Raw genomic sequence first — 10,907 nt, forward strand, 5'->3', positions numbered from 1 at the left:
TCATTTCATTCATTTATATTTTTATGGCCTGGAATCCATGCAACCAGGTATCCATACCATTCTCCTTTGCTTGGTAGGAAATGTTATATGGTCCAGATCAATTTTAATCATGCAGTTTGAATTTTTTCTTATGGCACTTTTTTGTATGTTGTTTCCCAAACTTGGGTTTATTGCCTTATGGATTGCTATTATTTCTGCTGTACAAATTTATGTTCCCTTGGGTAATCTGGATGTGAATCTACAGTCTTCTTGTGGGTAATATACCCTGCTTCCTGTGTGTCTATCAATTGAACCATATAAATATGGTGAAAATCTTTTAATTTGGTATTCTCTAAATCCATAAATTGCTTCTCCTTTCTTAATACGCAAATTCATTACTGGTATTTGTGTCATCTGATACTCTTGATTGATTAAATACAAAAACATGGTAAGAGTTAGTATTTTCTTATGTTTTTATTGAATGGTCTTAGTTCTTCATATGCAGAAGATAATCCCGATGTAGGAAATATCCTGTTGATTGGTCCATTTGTATAATCTCTTCTATTAATTCAATTATTGAGTCCTATTGTAACTTTAAATGTTTCGCCAATCATTTTTTGGTTAACCATCTCCTTCTGAATAAGTAAGAAAGTTCGCTTCTCCAAGTCCATTTCATCACTTTCTGCCAATAATAAATTGGTAGGGGTAGACCTCATGCATCCTAGAGCTACTCTGACGGCGTGAAATTGCATTGCGTCTAGCTTTTTCTTATTCGCTATCATGTTAGGATTAATCAAAATACTTCCTTAATCTAAGTGGGATCGAACTATAGCTATATAGAGAATTATTAACGTTACCGGGTCTGTACCATATCCTGCTGAATGCTTCGATTGCATTTATCCCCTTTCCTGCTGACTCACACGTTTTCATAATGCACTTAGACCAATTGAGAGTCTTAGACAGCACTATCCCTAAATACTTATATTCCTCCACCCATCTTATCACCTGTTGTTCACATTTTATTGTATTTTTTGGGTACTCTTTTCCTTAACTCCTTTTCTTGGTTGGAACATCATTGCTGCGAATTTATTAGCTGATATCTTTAAATTTATCTCTTTTGGTGCATCTGCTAGTTTTTCCAGGTGGGTTAGGTGGGTGAGTGGTTCAGGCTTTTTATAATATCCTGCTCATCATCTCCTATTTTAATAAATACTAAATCATTAGCATCATATAGTAGGGTCACTATCCCCTCTAGAATTTTGTGTAGTTTTATTGTATGATTAAATGTGTAGTGATATTGTATTAAATATGTATCTAACAATTCCGGGCTGAGTGATGTTCCCTGGGCCACTCCTATTGTCAGCAGGATTGGTCCTGCTATATTATTATCCTGATTGATCATAAATATTTCTCTGATATTTAATAATTTAAAAATTATGTTTACAAGGCTTGATTAATATTTTAATTATTCCTTATATAATTTGTAGATCTTCACATTATCACAGGCTGCTGTAATGTCAAGGAATTCTACCAAAGTTTTAACTTTTTTTTTTGGAAGTTGGATTGAATTGTTAGCACTAGTTGTGATAGCCACTCAATGGCTTTTGCGTTTTCTAAATTCTATTTGGTTCTTGAGATGTAGCTGTAGACTTTCCATTTGGTATTCTAATCTTCTTCTGATCGATCACATTTTGTAAGGTTTTGCTGAGGTCCAATTTGTAATTGGTAGTACTCTATTGTTATATGTAGTACACTATTGTTAATTGATTATTGCAGTAAATTAACTAATTTAGATATGTAAAATAAAGCTGAAGAGTTTTATTTTTATTCTGACCTAATCAAAAAGACCCTTTTCTCTTAGCCTCGTTAAATAAATCTCGCCAATCAAAAGTAACCTTTTTGATTAGGCGTTTGCTTTAGATATTAAATAATAGGATTATCAGAATAAATGAAATTTGATTTCCGGCCTTAATTTGGCCACGCCTTTCTACCATTTTGATTGGTCCAACTAGGCGCGTCAAACTGTCAAATTAGTTACAACAGTTTCCGTTGCCAAGCGAGAGGACGCTAGCTGATTTGTCAGAGGAATTTCTCTCAGTTTGTATGCAACCACCACATCTCTATATATTTGTGTTCTGTGGTTTATACTTTATCAAAAGATTTTCATTTGTATATCAAGAAGCTTTCTTAAACGCAACAACTAATAGATCTAATTCGACCCTATTTTCCACAACCTTTTGTTTATAATAGAGGCAGAGGAACTATATATTTGTGTTCTGTGCAGAGGAAGTAGAGTTACCATTATTGAATGAGCAGTTTTAGTATGTCAAGATTGTATGCCACAGGTTGTTACCAAAGAAGCATTGGACAAAATTTTAATTTTGGAATTAGCGAAACTATTGCAAGTCGTTGGATCCATAAAAGTACTGAAATTATCGGCAATCAACTTGCTGACCGATTCATTAATTTTCCAAATATAAGAGATGAAAGACAAATTATCATTTATGGAGAGATCCAATTTCCCTAATGTTATGGGTCCTATTGATTGCATACTCATATTTTATTTTAAAGAAATAATATAGCCATATATTTAAATAAAAAAACACGGAGGCGAAAAAAATTAACAAAATAAATCAAAAATTTCTTAGTGTTTATCAATAGAAAAGACAAGTGACGTTTCCACACAGAAAACAAAGAGAGAATAGAACAAAAACCTAAATGGCAACCTCTGCTGGAAATGGTAGTTTGGATCACATCCACTGCGCGCTACCGTCGGCGTCACGTCCTATGAAAATTAATCAATAAACTAATGCTTTAGTTTTTTTTGGGTAGATGGCGGTCGCGTCTCTCGCGTCATCAGTGATTCACAGAATTGTTTATCCTTCAGTACTTCAGTCGAGTTCTGCTTCTGCTTTTTGACCTAAACCTAAATTAAAACGGCCCTTACTTAAAATTGTGTGCAAATTTGCTCCAGATAACAGCTATTTTGTGTGTTCTGTGGATTACAGTAGTACAAATAAGTAGTAAAGTTTAGTGGTGAAATTAGAGCCCTATAGAGATCTGCGATTTTTCAGGTAAGATTACTTTTTTTTCCAAGAGAGTGGTGAAGTTTTGTTGTTTTAAATTTACTTTTCTTTATTATCATTACATTTTGTAACTAGGTATATGTATTTTAGTACTTATACAGGGTGTTGCATTGCCAGGCAGGACATAGGAAATCCCATGTAATTTTTAATAGGGTCAATATTGGCTTCCCCAATTATTTTAGACAAAAATGTATTGAAAAAATTTAAAGAGCACCAAAATATGCAACCTACAAAATAACTTTAATTATTTTTCGTTTGTCCGTTTAGGAGAAACAGCCAAAAATCTTAACGAAAATTTGTCTTTCTTTATTGCCTCGTATTCACAGGTATGCCAGCCAAAATTTATTAGGTACCTTGACAGGTGGTAAACATCAAATAATTTGTCCTAATAAGTTCACTGCATTAAAATTCTAAATTAAAAAACTTAGCTGTCACTTACAACACTACTGAAGAAAGTGTGCTTACTAATAGTTAAATGGTTTTACCAAGGCAATAGTTACCGAGAAATTTTGAATAATAATTTAATTAAAACCACAATGTTATTATGACAACTTGACTTGGCAGTTTACCTTTACCTAACTTTCTCACCTTGAGGGATATCTGTAAGTACGGGGTGACAAAAAAGACGAAATTTTTACCAAAACTTTTTGCCAATAACTTCTAAAACTGCAACACCCTGTGTATACCCTATACCTTCATCATTTTGTTTCTTAACTACCTACTTAATATTGTATTTTTAATTTTTTTTTCTGCTCCTCAATCTCACCGAAAGAAATGTTGTGTTGTTGGCTGTAAGAATCAAGATAGCAAAAGGTATCAATTTCCGAAAAATGAACCTGAATTATATGATATATGGATATCTATTATCAAACCACCCAATTATGATAAGTTAACCCCAGAAAAAGTTTATAACAGATATTTTGTTTGTGATGATCATTTTGAGATGTCTTGCAAAGTACGAAACACCAAGAGAGGACTTAAAAGAACAGCAGTACCTACAGTGAATGTCACAGGTATATAAAAAATTATCATGTTTAAACTAAAGCCCAGTTCCCACCTATGACTGCCCACCCCGACTTTTTTTCCCCAGGGGGAAAAGTCATGAGTATCCTGTCCACACTATTTTAGTCTGTGCGGTTCACAAAAAAATGCCGCAAATTGGAGTAGAAGCATGTAACTTACCATAGTTGTTATTTAGGCCATTTAAAATGATTTGACTTGCAGCACCTAAAATTTCACCCCATAGGGAGTTGTTTTTACCCCTATTTTGAAAAAAAGGGTAAAATTTTCAACAAATGAAAGCTAGAATAATTAAATAGCATTTTGCTTTATATTTTTAAAAATGTATACAACAATCTGTTTAAAAAATATGTTGCCCTAAAAATTTCACCTCATAGGGTCAGCAGATTTCACCCCTATTTTGAAAAATGGCAAAATTTGCAAGAATTAAAGCCATAATAATTAAATAATGTTTCGCTTTATAATAGTTTTAAACATATCTATTTACACTATTGTAGCTTGCATTTGTTGAAAATTTTACCATAAAATAGGGGTAAAAACAGCCCCCTATGGGTGAAATTTTAGGTACTGCGGGTCAAATAATTTTAAATGGCGGATGGCCTAATTAACTATGGTAAGTTTCATGCTTTTACCCCAATTTGCGGCATTTTACCCCATTTTTTCAGGGTGTATAGTAAGTAATAAATCAAAAGAGGTGATGATAAAGACATTTTATACAGCATAAGCATCAAATTTCTTTTGGTTAAAAGTATATTATACAATATTAGAAACAATAAAGATATATGTATGTATGTATGTATGTATTATAAACTTTTTCATCAGAAATGACCTTGCCTCTCCTCTATTTAAGTTAATTCTGTGAGGAATTTAATTTGTAAGTCTTGTAGGTACATAGCAGATATTATAATAATTATTATTAGTAAGTATACTATACAAATATTAAATAAAATATTTTTGATGTTTACGTTCTTTTTGTTTCTTTCAAATTTTTTAATAGATATGTACATAGGTGGGTATTTAAAAATTTAAAAGGTTTAGAGGCTAAAATTAATAATAAGCAAAAAAGATTTCTTTCCAAAATATCTAAAAGAACCGGTGGGCTTATTTTTGTTGGACCACCCTGTATATAAGTCTCAAGATCAGCAGGACATCAGCACCTGAACCCTAGAAACCTGTAACTCCTGGAAAGGAAATTTCTTTATTTCTATTTTTTTATAGTGGAAATTTCCTGATACTTATTCTTTCTCGGTCTCTTTTGTATTTTGCGGTATTCCAGTGAACCGATAATCCGCGTGAATTCAGAAATTAAAAAAGAATCAGTCAGGAGATTTTTACTAGAAAAATAGAAAGAAATTTCCTTTCCACGAGTTCAGATGCTGAAAAGCTAAAAACGTTAAAATTATTTCCTGATATAATGGGGAAGTTCCGTTGCTATTAGTTCGGATCTCATCCACCGCTTTGAAATGGCGTTTTGTTCCGCAGAATTTTATTAGGCTGTTTTTCTTCTATTCTCTCTTTGTTTTCTGTGCGTTTCCATCTGTCAAGTGTCAAATATTAGGGAAAATAACAAATATATACCAAGAAACCTAAATCAAATCGAGTTTAGCCGACGATTGAAATTTAGAATCACCCTTCTAGTCACGACTGAGTCGCAATCGAATTCGAAGTCATGATCGTATCGAGATCGAGTCGTGGGCTGGGATTCTAAAATCACGACTCGATCTCGATACGATCACGACTTCGATCGCGACTCAGTCGTAACATTAACGAACTAATAATGTTGGTTGCTTCATGTCAGCTTACTTCCAATCTTTGTTTGATAAACGACATATTATCAACCAGTGACAACAGTTCATATTAGGTCTTTAGTATGTAGCAACAGCAATGACAGTTTAGTCCAGTGTCGCCCTGCTATAATTCAATGTCACAATTCAGTGTTGCCAACTTAGCGGAATTTCCGCTAGATTTGGTGTAATTACATTTGCATTGGCGGAAAAAAAATGCTTATTGCGGCTAGCGGATTTTTTAGCGGAAAACTGAGGTTTACCTGGGGGAAAAAACATAATTTAGCGTATTAACTGCAACTGTCCTTTTAAACAATAAATTAGAATAATTTTATTGTTTTTACAAATCGATTTATTAGTAATAGGCAACATCGCCTTTGCTTGCTTTGTCGACTGATATATTCGAACTCCTATTGGCTGCATATTTTGGATCTCGGGGATTCTCTTGTTCTCGGGGATTCTCTTTAGTTCGTAACTTGCCTTATTGGGAAATAAGAAACATAATTTATCATTTATCAGGTCAGAATTACGTTATTAGGTTATGCTGTTTACTTCTTTGCAATTTTGTTGTTATTGTTTTACATTGTTCGTTTTCTGCTTAAAAACAGAATAACTGGTAAGTTTCATTGTTATTGTTATTGTTTCAAGTGTTAAGGTACGTTATGGGTGAAATGCGAAATCTGGAAACACTGTGTCTTAGCCGGATAATTCTAGTAAATATTGTCTTGGTTTGGGTTATGATGACATAAGAGTGGAATTGTCATTTTTTTTTAAATATTATTTTTATTATATTCTTAAAATGATTTAAAAAATACCGAATTAAGCAATTAAAATACTATAAAGATATTGCGTTTTATTCAAATAGTGCATTTTATCCGTAACATACATATTTAAATTTTTATTATTTAATTCTCTATTAAAACATTATTTCTATGGTTACCAATCGATTTACTTTTTAGAAATGGGCGAAAAACCTAAGACAAAACATTTTCGCGAGGAATGGTTAAGTTTTCCTCAATTTCGAAATTAGTTAGTGCAGGTTGCAGGCCATCCAACCCGTGCAAGGTGCAAATATTGTAAATCTGATTTTTCTGCAAAGCTATCCGATATAAAAAAAACATTTGGCATCCCTTAAACATGTCAAGGCAGCTGAACCATTTGCACCGAGTAGATCTGGAGTCCAATCAAAAATAAATTTTGCCGGTATGAATAAGGATAACGATAATCTGCAGAGGCAAAATTATCGTTATTTGTTGGTGTGCATTCGTCTATATTACCCATAGACCATCTTGGCGAGTTATGTAAAAATACATTCCAGGATGTGTCCGCCAAAAATTTAAAAATAGCGGGATCATAAGAAATGTATTTTACCCCCATTGTCAAAAATATTTGTTAAAATCTGTAATTACTGGTTTTTCTAAATATAGTTTGTTATTGGATGAATCCAATGACATAAGTGTTACAAAACTACTAGGAATGGCAATCATTTATTATGATAATCAATTGGGTAAAAAAATATCAACATTTTTAGCGCTTGTTGAGTTAGAGCATTGTAATGACGAAAGTATTGCAACCGCCGTTAAACAAACTTTAAAAACTTTTAACCTTTCTCTAAATAATCTTGTGGGAATTGGTACCGATAATGCCTGTGTTATGAGAGGTATTAACAACAGTGTCTACACTCATTTAAAATCGGAAATTCCAAATTTACTTTTAATTAGATGTGTCTGCCATTCTCTACAATTAGCTGTATCTCACGGAGCTAAGGAAACATTCCCAAGAAATTTGGAATTTATGATTTCTGAAACGTACAATTGGTTTAGTAAGTCAGCAAATCGTCAAAATAATTACAATCTTTTTAATGCAATAAATGATGGAGCAGATCCAAAAAAAATTGTACGCGCGTGCTCCACAAGATGGTTAAGTATTGAAGTTGCTGTAGACAGAATCTTAAATCAATATATTGAGTTAAAAACTCATTTTGAAATAACGCGTCTTTCTGAAAAATGCTATACCGCTGAGATTTTGTACTCAATGTTTAACGACGTAACAAAGTTGGCATATCTTTTATTTTTAAAAACTGTACCAAATGAAGTGCAAAAAGTTAATAAAATGTTTGAATCTAATAATGTAGATCCGAGTTTCTTATTACATGATTTAAATATGTTAATTAAGCGTATTGGAAATAAAATTTTTGTTCCCAATTGGGAAACTCAAAATACAGACGGCGATAATATATTTGAAATTTTAATAAATCCCAAACCCTATTTGGGTTACCAATTTGAGACAAAAATTAGCGAATTATTAAACCAACAAAAAGTTACGCCTGCAGAAGAAAAGATGATAAGAGAGCGGTGCCGTAATTTTTTAGTAGAGTTATTAAAGCAACTTTAGATTCGTCTTCCTGAAAATGTTAAACATTTAGAAAAAATTTCATTAATTTCTGTTCTGAATATTTTAAAGCAAAACAAAGAAATCGAGCCACTGATTTTATTATTAAAAAATATAAAAATTGCTGATAATGAAATAGAAAAAATTATTTTGCAATATAACAATATAACTTTTATTAAATGGGAAAATATAACCCACACCATTAACTTTTGGACTGAGGTCGTAAAATATCGGGATGCAAGTGGAGAAAATCCCTTTATGGAACTTTCCAATTTTCCATTGGGAATTTTAGTACTGCCATTTTCTAATGCAGATGTGGAAAGAATTTTTAGTTCCCTCAATATAGTGAAAAACAAATACCGAAATAAAATGAGTACCAATATGGTAAATGCAATACTTTCGTTTTATTTGTTTGTAAGATATGGACTCAAAAGGTATAACAAATATTGTAATGATTATGATGTGCCTCTTGATATTGTGAATCAAATAGGCACAAAAAAGTGCTATGATGACGACGATACCACAGACTTTAATATTTTGATTGAGTAATATTTTTTAACATAGGTATATACATACCTTTATTTTGTCATTTTTGAATCTTTAAATGTTTTTTCTGTTCTTTTAGTCTTTAAAACTATCTAGAAATAACTTTTTTTAATTATTTTTAACAATTCTATTTCTTGTTTTATGGAACTTCACAGAATAATGTAGTTTAGTTTATTAAATTTTAGTTCCTATTTTTTCGTTGTTGTTGAATATTTTTGTTTTGGTTTGAATAATAAAAACTTTAATACATAAGCTTAAGGATCTTTATTTATTTCCCCTTAAAACAGTTTAAAAAAATAACAAACTTATGAATCAGTGTTAAGTTTTATGTTATTTTATTTAAAAAAAAATACGCCATACCCTTGTTTACATCTTTACCCCAATTTTTGTTTCATAAACAAAATTAAAATAACTATATAAATGTAGACTTACAAGCTTAGTAATTTAGCGGAAAAATATGCAATTTAGCGGTTTTTAAACATCAAACTAGCGGATTTCATTTTTCTATAGTTGGCAACACTGCGTCACATTATAATGACGTGTTTCTTTAGGTTCCTAACCTCAAAAAAAAAATTCTATTTCTGACCCATTTTGTAATTTTTTTACTTTTAAATGTGAATTTTGAAATTATTTATTGGTTAACAATCTATTGAACATGGCGGCAGCTGCTCGAAAATTACTGTTTTTGCAAAACCGCTTTGCCGTAAAAACCAGGAAATTCTTTAACACCATGTTTAGTGACAAATATTTGTTGTATACAAATGTGGGGCTCTCGTTAAGTCTTTCCGGTCTGGGCGACCTCATTGAGCAAAAGTACGAAATTTACAGTAAAGAAATTACAGAATGGGACAAGAAAAGAACATTAGACATGACTTTATCGGGTACAACTGTTGGGGTTGTATGCCACTATTGGTATATGTTCTTGGATAGAACCATACCTGGCTATACAGTGAGAATAGTATTTAAGAAAATTATAGTCGATCAGCTGATAGGCAGCCCACTGGCAATATCAACTTTCTTTGGCTCAATAGCACTCTTGGAAGGATCTACAATGCAAGAATTTATCACCGAAGTAAAGCAAAAAGCTTGGAGGTTATATGCAGCCGAGTGGATGATTTGGCCTCCATGTCAGTTTTTAAACTTTTATGTATTGTCTACTAAATATAGAGTACTTTTTGACAATTTAGTCTCTTTAGGGTATGATGTGTATACCTCCCGTGTTAAACATCATAATTATTCAAGTTCTGAAGAATGTGTCGAGGAAACCTATTATGCAGAGGTAGATTAAACAAATATTAAGGAACTTAGGAACAAATTGTAAACAATAAGTTTTAATAGACAATCTGCTGTGATACTGAGAATATTGTTTTTTTTACTATAAAAAAATGAATCTGTCTGTCCAGCTTTTGAATTTATACAGAAACTGCTAGTATTGTTTGCCAAAGATTCAATTTTACTAAGTCAAAGAAATAAATAGAACATTAGTACATATCAAGAATGATCTTCCTAATAAACTTAATTCTTTTTTTGTTGAGTGTAAATAAACTTTTGACAGGCATAAATAAAATTAATATAACAGAGTACATACTTCTTGAACATAATTTACTCATTACACTTAGTGGTATTATAATTTCATTTATTAAACTACAATGATTTAAAGAAAATTGATTTCATATGGCCAATAAGTCCTGTCTAGATGAAATAAATTTCAAATTACTTAAAGATGTATTTGAGAGCATAAAAAAGCCACTATTGAACCTGAAAAAACTTCTCACTTAAAACTAGGGAGATTCCTGATCCTAAAATATTAACAATAATACCCAATCCAAAACTAATAATTCAAAAATGGCTACTAGGGGTCTAAAAGAAAAATAATCAGAATTCAAAATGTTTAAAGGTGAAATTGTGGATTCGGTTGTATTGCTTTAGAAAGGTTTGAAAGTTACTTAAAAAATAGAAAGCAAGTAACTGCTTAAGATTAATATTTTATCAGAACTTTTAGCAAATGAGTATGGCGTCGCACAAGGTTGTGTTTTGGGTTCCTTGGTATTTATAGTATCTATAAATAAATGCATTATGTTAAGGATTGCACAGTTGATCT

General features: G+C 31.7%; 1 protein-coding gene across 1 annotated transcript; it reads left to right on the top strand.

Moving 5' to 3' along the window:
* The first annotated feature begins 9,340 nt into the window (after nucleotides 1–9,340).
* On the top strand, nucleotides 9,341–10,167 carry LOC126737055 (mpv17-like protein 2). The gene has a single exon (XM_050441748.1). The coding sequence runs from the start codon at nucleotides 9,462–9,464 to the stop codon at nucleotides 10,092–10,094; it is 633 nt and encodes a 210-aa protein (XP_050297705.1). The 5' UTR covers nucleotides 9,341–9,461; the 3' UTR covers nucleotides 10,095–10,167.
* The last annotated feature ends 740 nt before the right edge of the window (nucleotides 10,168–10,907 follow it).

Source organism: Anthonomus grandis, chromosome 1 (genome assembly GCF_022605725.1).
Source record: "Anthonomus grandis grandis chromosome 1, icAntGran1.3, whole genome shotgun sequence".
Taxonomy (NCBI): domain Eukaryota; kingdom Metazoa; phylum Arthropoda; class Insecta; order Coleoptera; family Curculionidae; genus Anthonomus; species Anthonomus grandis.

Excerpts from the sequence above, each read along its gene's own strand:
- LOC126737055 (XM_050441748.1), top strand. The coding sequence starts at position 9,462 with ATGGCGGCAGCTGCTCGAAAATTACTGTTTTTGCAAAACCGCTTTGCC.